Genomic DNA, 27,076 nt, shown 5'->3' with positions numbered 1-27,076 from the left:
AAGGTCAGACGCTCCTGTTGTGCGACAAGCGCAAAAAAGCGGCGGCGTTAAACATGTTTTATGATATCTCAATACTCCACCTACTCCTCTAGCCAATGTAGAAAACAACTTGTTTATCTAATTTAATACCTTTATCTATGATTTGCATTTGTGGTCATGAAAACAGACTTCACGAAAATTTGAACTTCAGATATTTCTACATCTTATTTTTTCTATGAAAGTCGCTCGTAAAGTTACTGGGAAATATCTTTTAGAAAAATATCGATTTTAGTTGAAATGATAGGACATTTGTTTCAGTGGGAACTCCTTTTTTGCTATGCAAGGATTCAAATACAGCAATTGGACGTCATAGGTCAAACGTTGACGTCATTCGAATTATGACATAACGCCAGGTATGCGATACGGGTTTACCATGCGATACGGGTTTACCATGCGATTCAGGGTATGGGGTTTGCTCGTTGTTGAAGGCCGTACGGTGGCCTATAGTTGTTAATGTTTGTGTCATTTCGGTCTTTTGTGGATAGTTGTCTCATTGGCTATCATACCACATCTTCTTTTTTATAGGTGATACAGACTGGAAAAACGGACCTTTATTAGATATACAAAATAGCTGTATTTTGTACTAAATATATGATAAATAAAGATATAAAACCTTTTAAATTACATATTCTGAATGCTTAGCAATATCATAGTAATTTGAATATATGCATGTCTTAATTTGAAACCTCGTCATTGCTACATTCAAATAAGTAATGAAATTGATTTCTAATACAATTGTTTTTTACCAACGTACATAATCTTTTATCTTTTGGAATGTTATGCCACCATTATTTGTAGTTTCTGAGAAAATATATGATAGACGGACGAAAAGACTGATGAAGTATTGTTAAACGATGAACGGATGAACAGAAAGAAGAACAGATGGCGGAATGACTTAAATAATAATAATAATAAAACTTTATCTTGCGTAATGTGGTTATGAATAAACATCAATAAAACTCTCACTCTTGTGAACAAGAGTTATGTCCCATATACTGTTTTTATTTTTAGAGTTATGTTATTTGAAAGAAACGCAATCGCGTTTCGTTAACTATAAAATTATAGAAAACTAGATGTTGTATTTGTATACTGAAAAATTGCATTTAAATTAATAACAGTGACTTATAATTATTACTATTTCTGGATTTTAATTTTTCCTATAGAAATCGTACAACAACTCGAGTTTGATTTGAAACATTTGAATTTATGAAAATTTTTAAAAACATGGTTCCTCAATGAAATAAACATAACTGTTTTATAAGAATTGATCATTATCGTGATACATGTAGTGCCCATAGGGCAGTGGTGATGAATGGAAAAGCGATTATGACCTCGTCTATGGCTTAACCCTTCCCGTTTTCTTAGTTTATACCACTGTTCTGTAGGCAGTCCATATATCACGATAATGTCCAGTTTTTTCAATAGCTATAATGTACTTAATTTCAAGCAAGACAGATGTACATAACTTAGAACTTATCGATTATTTAAACTAAATTTTAATTTTGAGCCTTACTTACCATAGATTCAAAGATGTGTTTTAACAAGATTTAGAATTGGAGCTCACAAACTTGAAATAGAAAAAGGTCGTTTTTTAAATATTAAACTAGAAAATAGAATATGCAAACTCTGTAATGAGGAAATAGGAGATGAGATGCATTTTCTTTTAACATGTAAAACTCTGGATAATGTTAGAAATCCCTTTCTAAGCAAAATATATAGTAAAAATAAAAATATTTCAAAACTTGATAACAAATCTCTTTTTATTTGGCTAATGGGAAATGAAGATAAAAACATTTTGATAATAATTTGTCAGTTATTAGAGGTTTTAAATATAAACAGAAATACAATATTAAAATAAGATTTCTCTATATAAAATTATGTATGATCAAATATGCATTTACATAAGTTATTTCTTTTACATTTGATAAATTAATAGTATATACTACGAGGTGTAACAGACTATTGGTCATATTGTATTATATATGTTTATTATTTATAAATTGCCTACTTCATTTTCATTAATATGATATCAATCAACTAAATCAAAATCAATCATATTATGTACTTTGTTTAACCTATTTTTAATTTACTTTACATTATGTTTGAAAATTATATTATAATTATTCTGCTCATTCTGGGCGCCGTGATTGGCAAATGAAATATTTGTTTGTTTGTTGTTTGTTATCTTTCCCAAAAGCAAGTTATTTTGAAATAGCAATTAGAAAATATCATACACATTTTGTTCAATTTGATATTGAAAAAAAAACGATGTCGACAGGTGTTGCATATCTGTACAGCATACAGCTCTGACATTTCGATATGATAACACAAAATTTATAAATCGTTTTACTAGTTTCAAATAAATGTCAATTTCATCTTCATACTGATAATACAGTTTCAAATAAACCGCAGACACATCAGTGATAAAGAGTGACACAAAGAATTTGCTTGTTTTTACCAAAGTCAAACCTTTTTGAACGGATATTGATTCAAAAGAAAAGCTCGTCTAGGACTCGACCTGTTTTTAAAGGTAGTACAAATCAATTTGATATTTTCCGACAATGTACCTACATTGTATATTTATTGTTACAATATACCCTCTAAAGCTTGATATGCAGTATGTGTTTGCTCATTGTAAATGCCAAACAGTGATCTAAAGCGGCAAAGTTCTACGTTATTTGGTATCTGATCGAGAGTTGTCTCACTGAAAAACATTCCACATCTTGCAATATTAAAACAACCTGATAACAGTCTGATCAATCTTAATGCAGTTCTTACTATAAAAATATTTTATAATTTTGAGATATCTGTTGCATACATGAGATTATAGATACTATTCACACGACAGAAGTTGTTGTCAGAACAATGCATTTCAAAAAAATATTAGATTATGCTCCAATGAGCATTAATGTATGATATTCACAGTACTTGAGAAATAGTTACAAATCACCTTCTTTTCTACCAAGAGATTTTTTTTATAATGGCGTGAACAAACAAATGCACGAATTCGCTTAGTGACTAGGCTAATGTTTGTCTATATCGGAGTATAATTAACATTCAAGTATATTTCCCTATTCCTACATTTCCTATTATTCATCCACCTTGGTCATACGAGTAAGTTACAATAGTAAATCAGTTTGAGTCAAAAAGGGATATTTTTTTTTATCTTAAAAGCATTTGAGAAGTCTGAACAATAAATCATTATGTTAGGTGTAGACTTTCTGTCAATTTTCAGACATATCGACTGCAATAAATTTAGTACGCTTAAAACAAGTCAACTCAGCAATGTTTAATAACTTTTCATCCAATTTTGTATATCAATCTGAATAGATAAAAAAAAACAGAAAAATGTTCTTACAATATATGGAACAGATGTTAATAGTTTGTTTATTTCTGTGTTATGTGGTCTCTTCTGTGGCGTGGTCTCCTTGGGAATCAAACCTCATCTTCTTTTTTATTATTGCATGCGAATATTTAGGAATTTCTGAATTGAGCATAGAGAATAAATCCGTAATATCATTGAAATGTTTGTCGTACTAGAAAAATCAGAATAACTTGTGTTTCGTCTAGATAATGTAAAAAATATGTATTTATAAAACCTCTAAAGAGTATATGGTGCATTTTGTGCATGTAGAAGCATGTGAATTACATCATATTTAAATTATGAAATCTGCTTGTTTAGCCTATAACCATGTCTATCGGAGGTAGGACATGCATACATCGTCACTTACTTAGTTCCTCTCAGTTTTCGTGCAGATTGACATGTAACATGACAGTCATCGATCAATTAATTCAAACTTGTGTACGTTAGTTTAAAGCAAAGCGATTGGGATATAATAAAATCAAGTGAATTGCTACAATCCTGTTCTTCCTTATTTACACTTAAATGAAATTGTAAGTTCCATACCTGTTTTGTCAAACCACAAACCCGCGAAAATGATTGTAAAACATAACAAGGTATGTATTATTCGATATATTTAACTTGACTGGGCGAAGTTTAACCGGTTCGATCAAAATAAACAAGTCCAATAAACCCATAGATAGGTGTTTTAAAATAGTCATTCGTTTGTAAATTATTCAAATGTCCTGATGCAAATTAAAACGTAAGCTCCGCCCGATCAGTTGAAATAAGATTGGTAATATTAACATATAATATGCAAGTATAAGAATTTCAGTAATAAGCTTTTTCAATAAATCATCTTAATTTATTTCTTTTGGTATTTATTGTCAAGAAAATTGATGATATGAAGGAATCTTATTATATGTAATCTATTAGAAATTCCGATTGATTTGTCTTTATGACAAAACGTTTTATTCAGAGCAGTAGTATTTGTTTTCATAAAATACCGGTAAACTAACAAGGTACTGTATTTTTTTTAATGCCTATTTACTTTTCATTTACGGAATAAATTTTGCAAGTTTTCATTGACATAACATACTCGATTTACAAATAGACTTATTTTACTTTTTTATTCAATGAAAACATGCATATCATCGCTGGGCTACTAAAATGCCGTATGTGACTTTTTTGGCTAAAAATACTTTTTGACAACAATGGTCTGGCCGGTAGGAAATCTTTGGTGTTACAAAATAGCATACAGTTAGACCAATCAACATGTGTGAAATAAGACTAAGCCAATGTCAGCTGTTTGTAAAGTTTGCTTCGAAAATGTTGTATGAAAACTTGAAAATCGTTGAAGAATATCTTAGGAAAAACATAATTGTACATTTCTTTATTATTTAAGTTCTTGGATAATCCAGAAATGTCAAAGTTTTTATTTCACTGCTATTTACAAAAATGTTCGAGTTCACATACGACATTATGGAAGCATGGATTTTGTAAAAATTTTCAAAGCCTGTTTGTGAGGTATTGATTTTTTGAAAAAATTGTAATTTACAACATTTTAGAAGCCCAGTGAAGAATTGTGCTATAGTTATTTTAGGGGGTACATAACTTCTTATATCTGAATGGTTAATTTTTTTGAAAATCAGCCAAACGTTTTAATTACATACTGTTGGTAAAGAAGAAAAACTTCGCAATGATTAAAATAAATGGAATATATATCCAATGAACTTATTTCTGTAATTTGTGTGGATTACCTGGTTACTATTTTGTCAACTTTTGAAAATTCAAATCACCCAAATCTTTTTGAGTCGTCAAATTGTTCTTTAAGGGTACATAAGTCAACACTGTGTTATAATCTCGTCCACTAAAATAAAAAAAAAATGTGTAACAGAGAAACATAAAATGGCTTATAGACAAAGCAGATTTACCATAACACAATAATGGGGGGGGGGGGGGGGGGGGTATAAGCACAGAGCCACGTCAAATGAATATCACCAAAGGCTTATAGACAAAACATATTGACAATTAGTAATATTAAAACATTAAAAATAAAAGAATACTTTAACACGTTATTAAGATGATAATCAACGCAAGTACTCTGTATTTCTAGACCATTGTGTATTGTTTGTGAAGTTGATACGGAATATGTAACTGTTGACTGTAGTGATATTAACCATATGAGGATTCTTTCTGTGAAATCAATTCTATCAAAATGTTTGATTTTTTTAACATTGTATACCGCCGTCACCCATATGAAATTAATAAAATATTTTATTTCGCAAATTTACAGATCTAACATTGTTTGGTTGATGTTTAGACGAGTTGTATATACATAATGTACACAGCCATGTATTACCATCATTAATGGCGATCCGATGGATAAACCTGTTGTAGAGTTGTCACTGATTCAGACGTACTTATAAATATTATTTTATAGATATACTTGAAATGTCTGAAAATTGGTTTCATTTTACTTGAGGTATATTGTCTCTGGAAAACTTACCTCACTTTTATTTTAACAGGGCCGTTAACTACATTGAGGAAAATGCCCTATATGTAGGACACTTCAACACTAAACTATTGTTTTCATATCAAATTGTGTTAACGGCGAGTGCCTAGCAAGAAGCAAGTTCTGTTTTCCCCGCTCAGACGAAGCCCTGATTTTTCAGGATCAATGTTTCTTAATTATTTGTCTTTTGTTCATTGATTACCCTTTTTTATTCTGTTAGTGTTGCATTTCTTTTGTAATGTTGTAATTTTGTTATGAAATTGATCATGATAAAAAAGCAGCCACAGACTTAACTATGTGAATTCCATTTTTGCTTTATCATCCACATTGTTCTTTTGATATTGTCCCAAGGAACTTTGGTCTTACACTGAATTTATACATTTTGCTTTGAGACCAAAATAATGTAAAAAAATTATTAAAAACAAAACATGCATTTTCAGATTTAGAAAGGTTATGGGGAAACATACAAAATGCATCATGTGTTCTATAGCTTCTTGGACCTTCAGTGGCTCCAAAACCCTTTAAAAAAATTCTCGCTTCGCTCGGCAAAATATGTTTGCCAATCCATTTAAAAGAGGCAAGGTACAACCAAACTTTAATACTATGTATATATGCAATACATGTATATGCAGTTGGAAAATAAAATATAAAAGATTAATTTCTGCAGAGGATAATGAGCAATTCGATCGATCTGATTCAATGGTACATAATGACTTTACAATACATGTATTTTCTATAATAACAAATCATTTGAAAATTGTATGTTTTTAAATATCATAAATATAGTTGTAAAAATAAATAATCAGCACCTTGCTTTAATTAAAATGAAAAATCTTGCTTCAATAATGCAGAAAAAAAATTATCTGTCCTCTTAGTTTAAAAAAATAAATAACCGACCAAAAACAAATCCACAGACTGAGTTGAACATGTGACCAATATGCTGGAATTTACTCGACCAGTGAAATCGAGCACACATTTTATTCTACTAGTCTGGACATTGTCTCGACTGCACTTAACTGTACTTTAGTGTACTCGAATAGGAATCAACTTAACTTAATTAGTCTGATTCAGTCCTTGATAATCTTTGTGTAGTCTGAAATGGTTTTGACCATGGCTCAACCTTTCTCGACTAGTCTTGACTCAGTCTCAACCAGTCTCAACCCGTCTCAACCAGTCTTGACCTTCAAATTTAGTTTTGACTGTAAATCAGACACCCTAATTAAATTAAATGTTGATCTTACAAAATTCAAACTTAACAGGGAAGAAAGAAAATTATTATATAAATTCAGTTAGACATCTTTAATTAATTTTGTTTTTACTTTTTCAAATCAACTTGGATATTCACCAAACTATGCAGCTATCTTAGATATACATTAAACTTACTGAATCCCATGTCATTTAGTTTTTTGTTGTATTGCTGTAACATTTAAGAATTAAAGTAATCTTGGTTTAAAAAAAGCTAGGATTTGCCATTCGGACAAAATATAGATACTAGTAGTACACTTTAATTTTTTTAATAACTTTTTCAAATCAACTTGGATTTTCATAAAACTATGCAGCTATCTTAGATATAGATATATATTCAGCTTACTGAATCTCAGGTTATTTTGTTTTTAGTTGTAATGCTGTAAAATTTAAAAAATAAATTAATCCAGGTAAAAAAAGCTAGGATTTGCAGTTCGAACAAAATAGAGATAGTACACTTCATTTCTTCTAATAACTTTTTCAAATCAACTTGGATTTGCATCAAACTATCCATCTATCTTAGATATATATTAAGCTTACTGAATCCGAGGTCATTTTGTGTTTTGTTGTATTGCTGTCAAATTTAAAAATTGAATTGATCTAGGTCAAAACAAAGCTTGAAATTGCGGTTCAAACAAAAAAGAGATAGTACACTTTAATTTTTTAATAATTTTTCAAATCAATTAACTTTGATTTTCTTCAAACTTTACAGCTTCCTTGGTGATGTATAAATCAAAAGTTTTTATGGTATTTGTAGTGTTGCTGTCAAATTTAAGAATTAAATTAATGTAGGTAAAAAGAAAGCTAGAATTTGCAGTTCAGACAAAATTCAGATAGAACACCTTAGATTATTTCAAAGCAACTTGGATTATCATTTAGTTCTACAGCTATCTTTATTATATTTTATTCTTACAAAAAACCAGGTTATTTGGTAATTTAGTTTATTGCTGTAAAACTTTAACATTTTGATTATAGGTATCTATCTGAATTTTGTCTAAACTGAAAATTAGACTACAGTCTTTACCTATTTTAAATTAGGTCATGAATTTGTCAGCAAAACACCAACATTCATAACAACCTTGATTTTTTTATGAGAATTTTGTCATGAAAATAGCTTAAAAGTTTCATTACGATCCATGCTGATTTGAAAAAGTTATGAAATCTTTAAAAAGACATTTCTTTTTTTTAAAACAAAAAAAATAATATTATGAATTTTCATAACAATCCTTGATAACCTTTTAAAAAATGCAATGTGTTCCAAAGTTACAGTTAAAATTTATTTTAACCAAATCTTAAAATATAACTTTGTCAAATTTAATGACATGGCACTATACATGGTTTAGTTACATCAGTACACATGAGCTTTACAGGTAAAAAAGCCCTACTTTTCTTAAACTCGTATATTATTTAACTAGTGAATTAAAAAAGCCTTGCCATTTAGATTGAACAGGATGTTGCATCTTTGAATAAATGTTATTTAGAATTTAAAATCATTGTTAAATCTGAGACTACTATCACACAGAGATTGGTCACTACCGATTTATCGTATAATGTGAGTCTCAACATATTTAGTTACGTTATTTAAACGTAGTTTCGTATTAAACCGTAGTTTCGTATTTAACAGTAGCAGACGACATATATCACCACCAAATCAGTCACGGAGACTACTTTAACAGTATCGGATATAATTCAAAATGAATCAAAAATAAAATTAGACATTTAGTGGAAAAAGGAAAATAAATTATTTATATCTGTCTTATCACTATTTATATCTATTTTTTTTTTTTTTTAAATTAATCAGTTTATAGTTCGTTAATAAAATGTATTTATGCGGCGACTTTTGAAATGCAAATGTGATTAGTCTCATCCATTACAGTTAGGTACATTGCTTTACTACTAGTCAGTTAATTGTATGTAATGTACAAATATGTTACCTGTAAAGACAAGTAGTCTCAATAGCATGGGAGATGAATTTGTTTCACAGCTGGGTGCCCACAAGATACACGAGGTTCCGTTTATTGCAATAAACTTGTATACTTGTAAGGTATTGTTATAGCTGAGTACCCAAAATACATGTTTGTTGCAGTAAACATTGTCAATTACCGTCGTTGCACTTGGGGTAGGACTCAGGAGGGTATTCAAATGGGGTTTAACAAGGCCAGACAAATGTAGAGAATGGAGAAAAATGGACCGACAAATAAAGAATAGAGGAATAGATAATAGAAACTAATTCGATGTTTAAATTAAAAGAATAGAAAATATTATATAGTAATTGTACCCTAGTGATTCAAGTTGTATAAAGTATCTAAAACTTAATTTAATCTGTAATATTGTTTTCGTTGAAAATTTCTAAATATTACCACGCCTCAACTGAAGAAATATTTTTGGTGAAGTGTATTTCTTGGTGTATGTTGTATCAAATCTAGTTATATTATTTATGTATGTGCCTAGGGTTGGCAAAGTATTACCCGCCCGGGAATACTCCTAGAAATAGGGAATACTAGGCATTACCGGGCAATATGATTTTTTAAGTTTATTTTAACACAAAAAAGTAAATTATTGGTGTAGTTTCATAGTATTACAGCTAAATGTATACTTTTTATACAGATAATCATTGACAGTCATTTCTAAAAGAATGAAAAATTCAATTTCATTCCCTTATATTTAGACAGAATACAAGAGTTACACATTTAAAGAAACCTTTTTAATTACCAAGCATTGTTTCAATAATCCATACTTTGAAAAAAACAATTTATTGCAATCTGTAAGTCAATTGTTAATTTCAAATGTAATACATTCATATTGCTAAATAAACACCCTAAGGGGTCATGCCATTAACACTTATACAATTGAAAGGGCTGATTATTGTTACATAAACAAATCTGCATTCTAATCTGCATAATTACTTACTAATTAGTGACATTACTTATACATTATCTAAATGTAATTTTTCTCACATGTAATTGTTAATTCTAAATAGTAGTTATATTTATTTAAAAAACAGTTTTTTGCTTTACAGTTTTACCAATCCAGACAAACAAAAAAGGTTATATTTATATCTTAAATGTATAACATTTGTGTTTGATCACTGAATCCTTTATAAGATTCAGACCAGTATTTTATGTTACCCAGATTGCCCAGTATTTCACACTAAAACCAAGTAAAACCCGGGTTTTCCCAGTTTTTCTCACTGGGCTGGGCAATACTCATAAAACCCGGGTTTTGTCCACCCTGTATATGCCTGTCCCAAGTCAGGAGCCTGTAATTCAGTGGTTGTCGTTTGTTTATGTGCTACATATTTGTTTATCATTCATTCTTTTTTACATAAATAAGGTCGTCAGTTTTCTGGTTTGAATTGTTTTACATTGGCTTATCGGGGCCTTTTAGGTACCAGTCTTGTATTTCAACTCCAGTTTCCGGTGCATGTCAAAACATGGAGGGAACAAAATAGTGCATTTTTTTCTGATTTTTTTTCTAAACTCATTTTTTTCTGTTTGACTATAGGTTTATGCTGAATTCAAACATATATATAGACTTAAAAAAAATCTTGCATCTTATGGGGACATTAATCCAGGAAAGTGGAAGGATATCATTTTTACTGGAAGTGGTGCGGCCTAGTATAAAAAGCAAACAGAACAGAAAGTAGAAAAAAAAATGTTTTGACTACAGGATTGCGTAACTTTTTATTCTTCGTGGTAAGACCCCCTTTTTTTTTCGATTAAATCACAATTTCACATTAGTACATATATGATATGAACATGAAATTTTTTTTCTGCGTAGCCTTTTTATTTTTTTTATTTTCAAAGATCAGTTGTTTTGCATGTAAGCCTAAGGAGCAGCCAATAACAGGACTGCAACATTAAATGTATGGTGCGATTCCATGTTTTATACACAAGATGTTCTATATGAAGAAAATTTGCAAGTTGGATGACTAAATAATCAAAATATCTAACAAATTATATCTATGTTTACATGTGTGTAAGCAAGGAGACTTTTTCAACACGAGAATTATGGACCCTCTATCGTAAACCCAAACAAGGAGTAATCTGCCGACAGTTTTCCATGTGAAAATTCTGAGAAGCAAAAACATTGCAAAATGTATAAAGATGTAGCAAGGTCAGATCTAAACAAGAATATTGAATATGATAGCATATGATGATGTCACCCTTTCTGTCAATTGAAAAAACTACAGTCAATGATGAATATTTCAGGTACAGTCAATCTGATGATTCCGAAATGAACATTTTACAACTTGCTTATAGTTAGTTCTGATTGTGTTGTTACACCTATATCTCAAGTCTGGATACTGTATTTCAGTGGTTAGTGTGGATCATGTCTGACATATCTGATTTTTTGTAAATTGCTTTGTTAATGTACATGAAGACCTTTAGTTTTCTCTACTGAAATATATCAACATCTTTTCTTTTAATAGTATTAGTATTGCTGAAAGTGGCTATCCCTTAAATTTATCAAGATGTGTGGTTACTTGTGTGTTTTTTAATTAAACTGTTATTCAGACTGAGCATGCTTGTACATTTCTGCAATCCAGTCATATAAATCATTGGCATATACAAATAAACATGTATATCAAAATACATAAATATTTATTTCTCCATATACTGACACAAGCATAACAATATTACCATGAAATAATAAAATATTTTTTTTCTCACTTTTTCTGGTAGAGATCAACCTTCTTCCAAATCCAATGCATGATTTCTTTCTGGGATAATCCTACAATGAAGATCATATTATCAATGAAAACATATAGAACCTTTATCGTTATTAGATATCAAAATATAAAAGAAAAGAAGAATGCCAATGAGACAACTGTCCACAAGAGACCAAAATGACACAGACATTTACAACTATAGGACAACCCTCCCCCTAACCTGGGAAAGTGGTATAACAGTACAACATAAGAACGATCTACAAAAATCAGTTGAAATTGGCTTAACTCATCAGATGGACAAAAATACAAGTGGACGTGGCCAGTACAGTCTTGACAATGTCGAGACTAGTCGAGTAAAATGTGTGCTCGATTTTACTGGTCGAGGTCAAAAAGTGGTCAATTCAGACTCTGAACAGTTTGTTGTACTTGTTAGATGCAGGCCTGGGCATTTAGATCATCTAAGCAAGTTTTCATACGTGAAGATCTAAAATGAGCTGATAATATACAGACTGTATCGATGTTCCATTCATCTCCGTGAAAATAAATAGGATATAATTGAAGTTAAATAATTTATTCTATTCAAGCGTAACTAAAGGTTTTTTAGGCAATACATTCGTTGAAAATTCTTTTCCAGACAAGCGGTTTGTCATGCAGCATTATATTATAGCATATATGGTAAGATTGTTCTTGTTTCATCACGTTAATGCAGTTAAACTTTGTTTTGTTATCTATGCATCAAGTTTTATCAACATTCATCAATTATATCCTGATACCATTGTTCAACAAAATGTAAAATGTAAATTTGACAACATATATAAATGTATTTTTTTGTTCTTTTTTTCATGATATGTCTATGTCACTTTTCTTAAATTTCTTTTATTTAACTAAGAATAGTGTTTATGTTGGGTAACGTTACTGGAACTGTTTTGAAATTTGTTCCAAATTTGATATTTACGACTAACATGTTTCTATAGTTGAAAATTGATAAATAATGTGAGACACTACATTCGATTATATATTTGTGTAATTTAAATTCTTCACTAAGAGACTTTTTCGACATTCGCCCCTCAACTCTATGCACTGCTTTGATAATATTATTTGTTCAAACATCATTCCCTACTAACTGAAATGTGTATTTGTAAACTGAATCGAATCACTCGAAATAAACAAGTTTTACCCTGGAGTACTTGTAGATTGACAGGCACTTATAAACGGATGCATATTTGCAAATAAGACATCAACGTTTTAGCACTGAACCGTACGCCTTTGCAGTAGATCAACATATGTACATAAAAACAGTATGATATAAAAGTAAACATTTCAATCGCTAATTTGAAAGGGGACTATCATGACACACAATGATAAGGTAAGGTTTGGTGCATTCATTTTGTTGTTGGCTGACTATATATGTTCATGAAAATGACATGGTATATTTGTTTTTATAAGAAATTCATAAAACTGTTTTAATAAATGTTAATGTTTTTAAAGAAACAAAATTTTGTTTAAAATCTGTTTATTGTTTAGTCGCTCTTTTACGTCTTGTAATTTTTTATTGTTCCAATCATCACAATAGGTTGATTTAGACATTATTGTACAATTGTACAATTGATTTCAACCACATTACATTTTTGTTATCATAGCGAGTATATCTATATCACATAAACGTTCATTTTAGTTTGTGAATTATGTTATAGATTCAATTACAAACAATGCAATAGACTTTCAACATATAATGTCTTTTAACATTGTTCACATTTCTTAAGAGAGAAAAAAATGATTGTATTTCATTGAATACCTAATTGATTTGACATTGTTTAGCTTGTTCATCTAATCATTTTTGTTTGTAGTAAATGTTCAGAAAAATATGTTGCTACCAGGACATTAATATTCAATGGACTTCGATGGAGAGTTATCCTAGCGGCACTCATACTTTTTTGTTATTTTATTTTAATATATCTTACATATAGATCAATGCTAGTTTTCTAATTTTGTTTTATTTTCACTTTCAGTGATTTTTTAAATATTTTTATGTAAAGTAAGAATAAATTCTCCAACATTCAATTCACACTTAACATGTAAAATCAAAGGATGTGCAATTTTCTTTACACGGCAGATAAGTCTATCGGTTTTTTTAAGACGCTAACTGAAATAGTTTTGTGCCGCCTGTTGTGATCGTAACATAACGACTTGATTATTCGTGTTAATCAGACAAACACATGATGTGTCATTCCTTGTAAGGAGTATGTCTTTATCAAGCGTTATAATCGTTAAGGTTACCTAAATTGTACTGCGACTCTCTGCAAATTGAATTAAACAGACATGTTCCGGAAAGAAGTTTGACATGTCATATATGTTTGATGTCAACCTACGTTAAAACTAATCGTATCTGATATCAAACAAAACACCAATACAGCTTAATTACCAAATAACGGTTTTTCCCTTCTTTTTTTAGCTTGTTCTTTCAGTTTTAGCTATATTTTTCTTTCTACAATGTGGATGCGTAGTATTCCAGCCTCCAGATCAAAGAGAACAGCAATATTTCCTGATTTTTGAAGACAGATTCGATGCAGGGGGTAAATTTTGTTATTATTGAAGAAATGTCTATAAAAATGAATTACTCCTTTCAATGTCAGTATTTCTGACTATGATATGTTCTTATTTTATATATGCTATTGGATGTTTACAAAGGGTATAGAATAACTACGCCCCCAAAAAATCACTCATGATTAAAATCATACAAAAAAAAATACTTCACTTATTTCAGTTTACATTCATTTCAGTAGAGTACATAAATCTAAAACCCGAACGACATTTTAGAGCCTGGGTTTCCATTCATTATTTCCCTGTAAAAGCTATTGAATGACGCATTTTTTAGAATTTTGAAATAAATCTAAACTTGTAACATCGAAATAAATCATTCATGAAAACGGGAACAAGCTTTTACCTAATGTTATCTAAGTCAATTAAGCCCGTGTTGTGTTTTGTCAGTACGTCGTCTGATCTTTTTATTACCGAACGTGACAAATTTCCGAATGTGATTGTTTTTCGAAGTGCGAATTCGTATTGCTTTAAGACGTGGCACGGTACTTAAACATCCCAAACTTATTTGTTGGGTTTTGATGTTGTGTTTGTTGTTGTCATCGAATTTTTTCAAATCTTTTAACGTTTGTAATGGTAAATCGTATTTTTTTATGTTGTATTATTGTGTTGTATGGGAGATAACTACTCATCCAGTTCATTTGGTAGATTTAATTTTGGATCAACGAAATTTACACTATATATTTGGTTTGCAGTTTGATCAGAAGAAATAACTACAAAGCTATATAATAGAATTAATGATCTATTACATCTTCAATTACATATTCTAAAATAAGTAATTTTCACTGTTATATAACTTAGATGAGTCATACTAATCTTATCTTGAATTTCATCCAAATTCTCTTAATTTTCGGAACACGTTTTAGAAGTTTATATGTGACGTCACTTTGTGCGTTGCATTGACTATGGCTAACAGGGATGTGATTTTGTATTATTTCATTTTTTTTATTCTATAGCTAGTCACGACTTCAATTTAATCATGTATATCTATTATAATAGAGTCATAAATAAAATTAACTGTTTGCAAAACTATTTATTATTCTTGATAATAATGATGTTTTGTACTAGGTGGATAACCGTGTCCTTACAACTTTTTGGAACTTTTGCTCCTCGGCGATCTTCAACTTGGTAGTTGTTGTGGCTTTCAAACTTTTTACATCTGAGCATAGTTTTGTGTAGACGTAGCTGGCTCTGATTAATATTTTTTTTAAACCTGTTACCTTTTGATGACAATTATTCGTTTGTTTCTTTGTCCTATATTTCCCCCATTTATCTGGTTTTGTTTATTGTAACCCATGCAATGCTATAATTAACACTGCAATTAAAGCGGAAGGTATGGCATGTAACACAACCAGGTTCAACCCACCATTATGTTTTTTAAATGCCCTGTACGAAGTCAGGGAAATTACCATTGTCACATTATAGTTCGTTTCTCTGTGTGTTACGTGTCGATGTTGTATCTCTGTTGTGTCGTAGTTTTCTTATTATTGATACGTTTCCATCAGTTATAGTTTGTAACCTGGATTTGCTTTTTTTTCTCTATCGATTTATGAATTTTGAACAGCGGTATACTACTGTTGCCTTTAAATATATACAATCTAATGACATATATTGTTTCAGCTGCTCTGATTATGTGATTATAGTTGTCTATATATTACATATAATTGTCATGTAATCTTTTTTCTTCTTAATCCACTGTAGGATCTGGTACAGGAAATGGTTTAGAATCACTCCTACAATTCTTTCCTCTCTTTCTTATTGTTACTGTGATCGCTACTATAGGAAGGACGAGTCCTAGCACAACAACTGCTGCAAACAAATGCAATTGTCAATGTGGGGTAACTTTACCTCCAACAACCCAAACCCCACCACCGACATCAGTCCCATCAACAACAAACAGTACGTATTTTTGACAACACCGTTATTTATCTTTAAGTGGGTGTTATTTCTATTTTATGTTGTACAGTGTTGTTTGTCTTTATTATTGCTTTTGTTTTGTTTACCTTGACATTGTAACTTTTTTTTATCAACTTATGAGTTTGAATACCTCTTTAGTCTCTCTCTTTAAGAAATGCCACTCAAAATTAATTGGTCTAATTTTTAAACAAAAAAGTACTTAGAAGTGTCCTTGCTCAGTCATATTCACAGTTTCCGGAACGAGATCGTGTATAACATTTTCTTTATTATGTTGTTGCATGCACAGTATTCTCGATATGCTTTAACAGTTCAAAAAATGCATGTATGACACGTACATACATATCTGTACTTAATTAAAGTAGCGTCCAAATAACCGACATCCAGGTTAAATCCACCATTTTGTTACATACGCAAATGCATGTACCAAGTTAGTTATATGAAAGTTTTCATCATTTGTTTGATGTGTTAGTAGTTTTGATTTTTCTTGAAAAAAAAAATGTTGCGTACTTGAATTTTTTTCTTGAACATGTTGAAGTTCTGTAGTTTTGTTATTTTACTTTAAAACAACAGTAAGGAGATGTGGTATAATTGTTTAATGTAAATCTATTAATACTTTTTACAACAATTCTTCCAAAGACATTTACTTCTACAAAATCAATTTTTGAAGCAGAAAACTTCTTATATTACTTTGTCGATCCCCAGTCAATTTTTCGAATCCTAATATTTTTACCTTCGAATGTAATGTACTAATGTCATGATGTTAATTTCGAGTCTCAGTTATCCCTTGTAATGGGTATTTTTTTGATAGTTTATATAAACGTCAATATTCAGAAAAAAGTACATTTTTCAAAACTAGTCTCAAACTACATTTTTTTAAACTAGTTTCAGATGATGTGTAATTTTACTTTTCTACTTCAAGCAAACATGAAACGGTATAACCCAAACCTCCCCCAAAATAAAACGAAAACAAAAACAAAAGAAAAGAATTTTTTTTTACACAAAATGTTGTTAACATTCCAAAAATAAGGTTGGAATAAACATAGACATAAATGTGATATTTACTGCCAAAACACAAGGGAGGAGATGAGGGAGGGGTCCAAATGGAGTAAATAATGGTGATATGATACGTATTTCAAACACTCCATTGAACAAATCATGTGACATAAACGCAATCAAAATCTGTGCTACATCATTTTGCATACAATTCAAGGTCTGACTTGATAAATAGAACCTTTGCAAACGTACAGCGTTAATTTTTTTTTACATATAGATTTCTCGTTTGAATTGTTTTACATTGTCTCATCAGGGCCTTTTATAGCTGACTATGCGGTATGGGCTTTGCTCATTGTTGAAGGCCATACAGCGACCTATAGTTTTTAACGTCTGTGTCATTTTGCTCTTTTGTGGATAGTTGTCTCATTGGCAATCATTACACATCTTCTTTTATATACAGGGTTATTTTAAGGAATATTTTAGAAAATAAATACTCAACTAGCCGGATTTAATCAGACCGCCCTAGGTTTTTGTTTGTGTTCTTGTTGATCAGAATTTACCGTATGTTTTTCTATGTTGTGATGTTATGCTATTGTTTCAGAAAAAGAAGATTTGGTACCATTAACACGTTTAATCCCGCTGTTGTTTGCACCTTTCCTAATTCAGGAATCTGGTTTACAGTAGTTGTCGTTTGTTTATGTAATTTATACGTGTTTCTCGTTTCTCGTTTTTTATATAGAGGTGACCGTTGGTTTTCCCGTTTGAATGGTTTACACTAGTAATTTTGGGCCCTTTATAGCTTGTTGTTCGGTGTGAACCAAAACTCCGTGTTGAAGGCCGTACATTGACCGTTACTGGTTAACTTTTCTAAATTATTATTTGGACGGAGAGTTGTCCTTTCTGCACTCACACCACATCTACCTATATCTATTTAGTTTTCTTTTTTGGTTTTTGTATTGTAATTTTTTATCTTATTTGCAACAGCGTTATCGGCTTATTTTCAACACTTTCAATCTTAAAGTCCCTTGTATATCTTTTGCTTATCCTTTGTCGTAACAATTTCAAATATTTTAAATGCATCTCGAGGAAATAAATGTATAACCAAATGGGACTGACAATGTTCAATTTATTGCATGAATATACAGATAATGTAAACTTTATACAAAGATGTGTTGCACTAAAGTGTATAATGCCGTCAAATTGATCAGCATTTTTAAATGGTCAAAAAAGATCATTCAATGAATTGTTAAGTTTATTTGCTTTGTTAATTAATTTTTCTTTTACTTCTATTCTTTGAGCAAAAACCACTTTAGAAACCTGAAAAATATGATAAGATACCGTATGGCGGGTTATCTCCGAGACTGTAATATTTCGCAATTTAGGGGCAACAAAGTATACACGAATTGTTGGCGGTTTTCATTTTATCATATTCCTTAATCCCAATTAAATATTTTGCATACAATGCAAGGTCTGAATTGATAAATAGAACCTTTGCAAGCGTACAAGTATATATATGTAGATATTGTAGGTAAGTTGTTATTATTCACGAATGTAGTTGTTGCTTGGTGTTGTCATTTATGTTAAAAGAAAATGCTCATTTGGAATTGTTAGGTTTGACATTCTAATTTTCTTGTGTTTTTTTTGTTTATCTAACAAATTGATTAAATAACATCATTTTAAGTTATCGTCGATGTATCAAGTCACATTTATATGAAGTTGGTATTAACAGTGGTGTATTAACTGTATTTAAAGATAAAACTGTAATGCCCATTGCATTAATCTATAACGAATTTTCCCTAAAGACTATCTTTTATGTGTTTGCTGCTCTTATGAAGTACATGCGCATATTATTTTCTTTACATGTTCATAATGACTGACTGGTTGTTCCATAAATACCGATTGAATGAAATTGAAATCTACATAGTTGAATGACTGCATTTCTTTCAATAACACTATGTGCGTTTTACATGCATGGGGTATTTACATAACATTTATACATATAATATGTAATTATTTTCGCCGTGCGACAATGCTTGAATGTTATTACGCGAAGTTAGAGTGTATTGTATCATCAGCGCATCCTGACATTTTTATTTCTATCATGGTTTTTTTTACATTCCAACAAACAACACAAAAAAACAAATCTTAATAGTTTCTTCTGGACATTTTTCAAATTTTGCATGGTTTTCTCTGAGATAAGCTCCTAAGAGAACGATAACGAGTCACGAACTATTGATAAATAGTTATACGAAAATCTGTGATAATTTGATTGGCTTATTCAGCATCATGAGACGATAATGCAACATCTCCATTGTTTATCGTTGTGTTATTGATAAAATCCAAATTTAAAGACGATGAAAAATATGTCCATGGCAGCAGACATATTGAATTATGTCAATAATATACAAAACACTAAAATTATTCACCTGAATAATATTTTTTGTCAAGTTTCATTATATATATATATAAATACGAAAAGGTTTAAAATGTGACATATACTAAGTAGCTTCATTCTTGTATATGAAAAAAAAAATAGATCAATTATTCGGGGATTCTTTTAATTCAATACATCGAGAGTGTTGACTATAAAAATATGAACATGTTTTTCAGTGGTTGTCATTTGGTGATGCTTTTCATAACAGACATACGTGTTTCTTGTTTTTTTTATATTTAGAAAATGTTGATTCTTTACATTTTTTTTAAAATTTTAATTGATTTCACTGGCTATTTTCTGAACCTTTCTCGTTTGGGGTCATTGTGAGCCAAGCAACCGTGTTAAAGTCTTTTCTTGAACATCTGATTGTTTCATGTTTACACAATTTTACTTGGATGGTGAGTTGGAACTCATATCACATCTTCTTATTTCTGTGATAACTTTGGATTTTTTTTAGCAATATCATAAGACATTCAAATATTGGAACGAACATCAAACAAACTTAGAAAAACAAAAGGAATAAAAACAAAAACAAACACAAAGATAAATAATAAAAAAGGAAAGGTGATATAAACATAAAAAACACTCACCGACAGTTTTTGCAGATGCTAAAAAAAGCATTATTGTTATAAGTACAAATAAGAATAAAGTATTATATTCACAACTTAAGTCATCACCGAAATTACTTATTATATAGCTACACAGTTTAACATTTCATCGTATTTGTCATTTAGGCTTTGACTATGAATACATAGATACTCATATTTGTCTACTGAAAACAATCACTGTATATCGCATCCTTTGTAAAAATAACGTATAAAAACGTTCTTATGACGCAATATATCATAACTTGCCTCTTACATCACTCCATTATAATTTTTTAAAATAAATAAAGTTGAACTAGGTTTGGATTTTCTGTCTTTTATTTCCCTTTATTTTACTCATGTTAAACAACATTATCTTCATTCTTGATTTGTTTTCCATTTTTTTCCAAAATTAGATAAACAGTTTTTAATTCATTTCCAGGATTAGTTATTAAAATGTTTATCTTCATGAACAGAACCAACGAGTATAGGTTATTAGCTGTAGTATAATAGAAAGGAAATTCAATATGATATTAGAAAAGTATATAATCCTATTTTCTTTATATATATTGTCTGACTAATTTTTAGATTTAGTGATTTACTGACATGAAATACGAATTTGCTGAACTGGAAAAAAGTAAAATCACAAAAATACTGAACTTAGAGGAAAATCAATTCGGAAACTCCATAATCAGAAAAGAGTGTTTTATTATGTCTAATATTCAGCTATAGATATAGAAAGATGTGGTGTGAGTGCCAATGAGACAACTCTCCATCCAAATAACAATTTAAAAGTAAACCATTATAGGTTAAAGTACGGACTTCAATACGGAGCCTTGGCTCACACCGAACAACAAGCTATAAAGGGCCCCAAAATTACTAGTGTAAAACCATTCAAACTGGAACACCAACGGTCTAATCTATATAAACAAAACGAGAAACGAGAAACACGTATATATTACATAAACAAACGACAACTACTGTACATCAGATTCCTGACTTAGGACAGGTGCAAACATTTGCAGCGGGATTAAACGTTTTAATGGATCCAAACCTTCTCCCTTTTTCTGAAACAATAGCATAACATCACAACATAGAAAGTTTATTTAAAATACGTCGTCAATGTGTATATTGATACAAACTTACAAAAATCGTCCATGTATTGGCGAACTGTAAAAATACAACGTGAACATAATCAAAAAGTCGTTTCTTATTTGTACATAAATTAGGCAGAGAGTTTTGTCGTTTGATTTACATTATGTTTTGTAATTGTGTGGCCTTTTACAGGTGACTATGCGATATGGGCTTTGTTCATCGGTCGTACGATACCCTACATTTTGTTTTTTGTCATTTTGTCTCTGTTGAAGAGTTGTCTCATTGGCAATCATACAACATCTTCTTTTTATATTATATGTTAAAAAGGTTTTATTCCCCCGATGAATACACAAGGAATTCCATAATCTTAATGGAATGTATGTGGGCATGGCTTGTCATCTTACTTTTTTTAAGAAATGATGCTCTTTTTAAAAAATAATTATTCAAATAATTTGAACGTTTTTCTTTCTATATTTAATCCTATCTTGTGTATGCTTATGTTAAGTTTTAAAAACAATACCATTTAATATTGTTGTTTTACACATATCCATGTTTGCGGGTTGTCATTTAACGTCTGCACTCAAAGTGCAGAATGCGGCACAGAAAGTGCAGAATGAGAATGGTTGTATTAAAGTCCCTCAGATATATTTACTTTTTTTAAGTTTAAGTATAAATATCATTTATTGTAAAAATAGTATGTCAAACAATTACATTCAAATAATTTCACTCATGAGTTTCAATGTCTCTTTCTTATCTCTCTCCTCTCTCGTATGCGTTATCTTTATATGTTTATTGTTATAGAAGAGGGACGAAATATACCAAAGGGACAGTCAAACTCATAAATCTAAAACAAACTGACAACGCCATGGCTAAAAATGAAAAAGACAAACAGAAAAACAATAGTACACATGACACAACATAGAAAACTAAAGAATAAGCAACACGAACCCCACCAAAAACTAGGGGTGATCTCAGGTGCTCCGGAAGGGTAAGCAAATCCTGCTCCACATGCGGCACCCGTCGTGTTGCTTATGTGATTACAAATCCGGTAAATAGTCTAATTCGGTAGGTCAAATTCATGAAAGGGAAGGGGATTGTAGTTACGACGTAGGTAATAGATAAACTTCTATGCATGTTTGTAGAAAAACTCTAATGTTAAATCAAAATTGAAGTAGCATAGTCAATTTTATGATTTTTTTTTAAAGGATTGATTTGTAATACTGACTTGTGAAAGTAAAAAGAATGCATGCTCACCTTGTAGGGTTGTCTCTGTAAAACAAATTGCAAAACAATTACAATTGAAAACGATTACCAGTAGTGTACAGTTGGTTATATTTATTTGATATCTGATTTACTTTACTTTTTCCCGAATAAACTTGAAATCATTATACTACGCTGTTTCTCTGGTTGAATTTAGTCCATATTTGATAAAAAAAAGTGTATAAATTTTCAAAAGAGATGGTGGTCAGTTAGACCAGATATTTATTTTTGTTCATTTTCGGATATGCCACAAATTATCTCGCTAAAATAGAACACATAGAAAGCATGGCAAAGAAAAAACTATAATGACTTAGTATTGTCATAGATTAAATACACTTACATAATTTATAGAAAGAAAAAATACTTTCAAATTAATTAAAGTCATGGTTAAAAGATTTTTTTTAATAGGTTGTCTTAGATATAAACTGATACTTACTCAGAAAGTCTTTCATTCCTGAAAATCAATAGGGAAGTAATTTTAATAATCTTCAATCATATTCTCTCATTTGTTTTTATGTATTATAACATTTAATTATAATTTAGGATTATGAGTGCGTTATCTGTAGTAAGTATCTTCATTTACTTGTGTTGTAAGAACGTGCAATACCAATCATTGCTTATTTGTTCAGTCATGTCCATCTCGCCTATTGGTCTGACCTCTTGATTTTCTATGCTTACGATTGATGATTTGTTTGTTTATGCTTTTTGTTATCGTTTCTTATGTCTAATCCTTTGTTTTAGTAATTTTATGCTCTGTTGCGTTTGTTGACAACCGTTTTTCTTTGTGACTAACCCTTCCTTATATACGCAGAAACGATATCATATCTTAAAATCCTTTTCACATTCAAACTAAATAAAACGTCATTCTTACCAACAATGGTCACATTGGTATCTGAACACTGTCTTTGTTGATGGGTTTCTGAAATCAGAAGTATAAAAATATAAACTGGTGAAATTGGACCTGAACATATTTTATATAACAAAAAGATAAGTACTACTACACATTCCAAAATACGCGTGTTTTCCATATTTAATTAAGAATCTACGCTTTATTTCATTTAATGTTTTACCAAGTAAACCAATATGAAAAGCTATCAATATCGATTGAAAAGGATTTAATGTTTGTAATGAGAATAATGTTACATATGCTCAAGAAATTTGGAAACCCAACTTATAATAATATGTATTATCTAAAACAAAAAGTTTAAAAGATGAAGATGAAAATAGCTATATTTGTTAAAAGACTATAGTAAAATAGCTTTGGAGTTGTGAAATGGTCTGCAGTGCTTTACTAATAATAAACAATAAGATTTTATAATTTTTGATAAATAATTAGTACAAAAGACATGTTCGTTTGGATATTAATTATGATAAATCAAATTCGTTATATAATAAAACTAACGAACTCATATAATCATAGTAAATTACCAAATGTTTGAAACTTATTGAATCATATTTTACATGTATTAGGAGCTATTTAACTTGTTTTTATGTATTGTCAACATTTTCTTACGACAGTTATTGATTATTATAAGCAACCATTGTTAAGAAAATACAGTTAATTCTACCGAGATAAGATTTTCATCGAAATATACAACAAGCATAATTCATATGGATTGTACGTTCATAAAAAGTAAAGAAAATGAAATATAAAAAATATGGTGTATATGTGTATGTGTACACACTGTCCGATTGGCAATTATACTATATCTCCTTAATTGTAAACATATTCACGTTCATCATCCGTTTCAAACTGTATACCAGTCCTTATTATAGTGATACATGTATATTCATGCATGTTAAAGGTCGAAAAAAAGATATTTAATGAAGGACATCTTATTTACTCTATGACAACCATTTTTGTATCGTTGTTTTTATTATCTTAACAGTTGTTTATGCCTGGATTATCGACTTTAAGCATTCGAGTGAATACTGTGTAATATTTCAATTGACGTGTTGTGCTCAAACGCGCGTTTTGTCTATATAACTCTCATCAGTGACGCTCACATCAAAATAGTTATAAAGCCAAACAAGTACAAAGTTGAAGAGCATTGAGGATTCAAATTCCAAAAAGTTGTGCCAAATACGTCTAATGAAATCTATTCCTGGGATAAAAAAATCCTCAGTTTTTCAAAGAAATCATATAACATATTTTGATTCCGAGTATCATAACTCATACGCTTTTTGTCTAAATGATCTTCTGGTGCAGGTTACTTGCTACAGTTATTATTATCATATTTGTTAACAATCCATGGATCATGATAATTATAGATTATCATTCGTGAATTCAACCAGATGGCTTTTCTCGCATGAGCCAGTACGTCGAAAGTGAGGAAAGCACATGCGTCCTTAGTTTCTAGCAATAATTTTCCATTTTATTATAATGTGCAGAAAATAATCAGTCAACAAGAACAAAGGAAAAATTCTAAAATAGCGATAATAATAGATAAGCTTTTTGTATTTCTAATCATTTAAGGGGTGTTATATTTTACCCCCAAAAAAAACCGCTGAGTTCACAAGTTCATAAATCGTATATTTTCTTTTTTCCGAGAACGGAAATAATATACAAATTGGACGTCACTCTCGTACTATCAGTCGATGAGGAACAAATACTACCATTTGGAAAAAAGAATAAATTATTTCAAAACCAGTATTCCTTCTTAACTTATATATTATATTATTACACATTCATAAGATTTTAGAAGATGTTGTATGAGTGCCAATGTTACAACTTTCCATCAAAGTAACACTTTATAAAAGTAAACCATTATAGATTAAGATAAGGCCTTCAACACGTAACATTGGCTCAAACCAAACAGCAAGCTATAAAGGACCCCAGAAGTTAATAGTGTAAAACCATTCAAACGGGAACACCAACGGTCTAATTTATATACAAACGAAACTCGAGAAATGCGTATGAACTACATAAACAGACGGCAACTACTGTACATCAAATTCCTAACCATAATGCAAACATTTGCACCGGGATCAAAGTTTTAATGATACCAAACCTTCTATCTTATCGAAAACAATAGACCATGTATAACATTACAACATAGAAAGACACACTACAAAATATCAATTGGAAGGTTTAACTCAATTACCAAAAAATGTTCTTTATTTCTCAAATATATGATGACGAATGTCACAAGTAGAACAAAAAACTGCAAGCACTAACAAAGATTCTTGATTTGTCTCAAATTATATATGGTTTAGTGTTATGTAGGCTTATTTATAAGATAAATGCAAACAACTGAACATGACGCTTCATTTATGATCACAACATTCGTGTAGATATTTCGTCAATTAATATTTTTTTCTCGGTCAAAATGTTGTTAAAGTTTATTATGAATATCATTAAACCTTGAAAACGAACCACAAAGGACCTATGATGAGTTTACTCACTTTTATTTTACAGGTTGAATTTTATAAATTTAAGGGAAATACCTGGTCTCATTCTTTGACGTCTGCTCTTCATTCAGGAAGGAATGATTTCTACATGTGTTTGACCGTAAATGTAAAGTTTTACAATTTTCACACAGCCATTGTTCGCATTGCTCACAATAGTTATGCCCTGGTCCACTCATGCATATACCACAGGATTTCAAAGCAGATTGTGCCATCATTTATCGTTTCCTCAGATAACCATAACCAGCTGGTACATGTATTTCTAATAAATGAAAAGATGTCGGAAATGTTAATTACGATTGTTTTGATCGAAAACTATCACAAAGTAATCTCAAAATGGAACGTTATTTAAAAGACAATTACACACAAACCAAGGAGTAAAAAAGACTTGCAAAACTAAAGGACATTTACATTTGAAAATAAGCCATTCTATAAAAGTTGTGTTTTCTAATGAAAATGTTCTAATTTGAAACGACTTCGATTGAAATTTAATAATAATTACTTACCGGATTCATAACGTATTTGTTTAATTTGATATGTGTATTTTTGATAATATGTTTGACTTCCCTTTGTGTATCATAAATCATATCTGTTTATACATGTTTAAAACTGATAATACGTGTATGTTCCTTTATAGGTTTATTATTTATAACGATATCAGTTATTTATAGGGTTGGAAGGGAGAGGTGTTACTTATCTAAACCGATTGTTATTTTCGTTCAAGTTACAGTTAGCATTAGTGTGTAGAATAATATCGTAACAATGAACAATATAGTAAAACATCAATTTCGAAATGTTGTTTTATTAGGAAAGAACGAAACACACATGTTTTTCAAATGTATATTTTAGTGGTAGATAACAGAAAAACAGGCATTCATTTCCATCAATGGTCCTGGGTAATACAGTACGTGCATAACGAATTGATAACATATTTCTGACTTAGTATAGGCCAAAAACCTCAACCTAATTATATCTT

At 30.2% G+C, this 27,076-nt stretch overlaps 1 protein-coding gene across 1 annotated transcript in view; it reads right to left on the bottom strand.

The window, feature by feature from the left end:
* LOC134696451 (transcription intermediary factor 1-alpha-like) overlaps nucleotides 1-26,700 on the bottom strand; it is a 35,065-nt gene extending 8,365 nt beyond the window's left edge. The window contains exons 1-5 of the mRNA XM_063558270.1: nucleotides 26,607-26,700; nucleotides 26,140-26,362; nucleotides 23,564-23,611; nucleotides 23,129-23,146; nucleotides 22,687-22,701 (exon numbers count right to left, since the gene is read on the bottom strand). Coding sequence (XP_063414340.1) covers nucleotides 22,687-22,701; nucleotides 23,129-23,146; nucleotides 23,564-23,611; nucleotides 26,140-26,318 — 260 coding nt within the window. The 5' untranslated portion in view covers nucleotides 26,319-26,362; nucleotides 26,607-26,700. The remainder of the gene's footprint in view (nucleotides 1-22,686; nucleotides 22,702-23,128; nucleotides 23,147-23,563; nucleotides 23,612-26,139; nucleotides 26,363-26,606) is intronic.
* Nucleotides 26,701-27,076: the final 376 nt, after the last annotated feature.

This window comes from Mytilus trossulus, chromosome 14, assembly GCF_036588685.1.
Source record: "Mytilus trossulus isolate FHL-02 chromosome 14, PNRI_Mtr1.1.1.hap1, whole genome shotgun sequence".
Taxonomy (NCBI): Eukaryota; Metazoa; Mollusca; class Bivalvia; order Mytilida; family Mytilidae; genus Mytilus; species Mytilus trossulus.
This window is presented reverse-complemented; position numbering and strand designations above follow the sequence as displayed.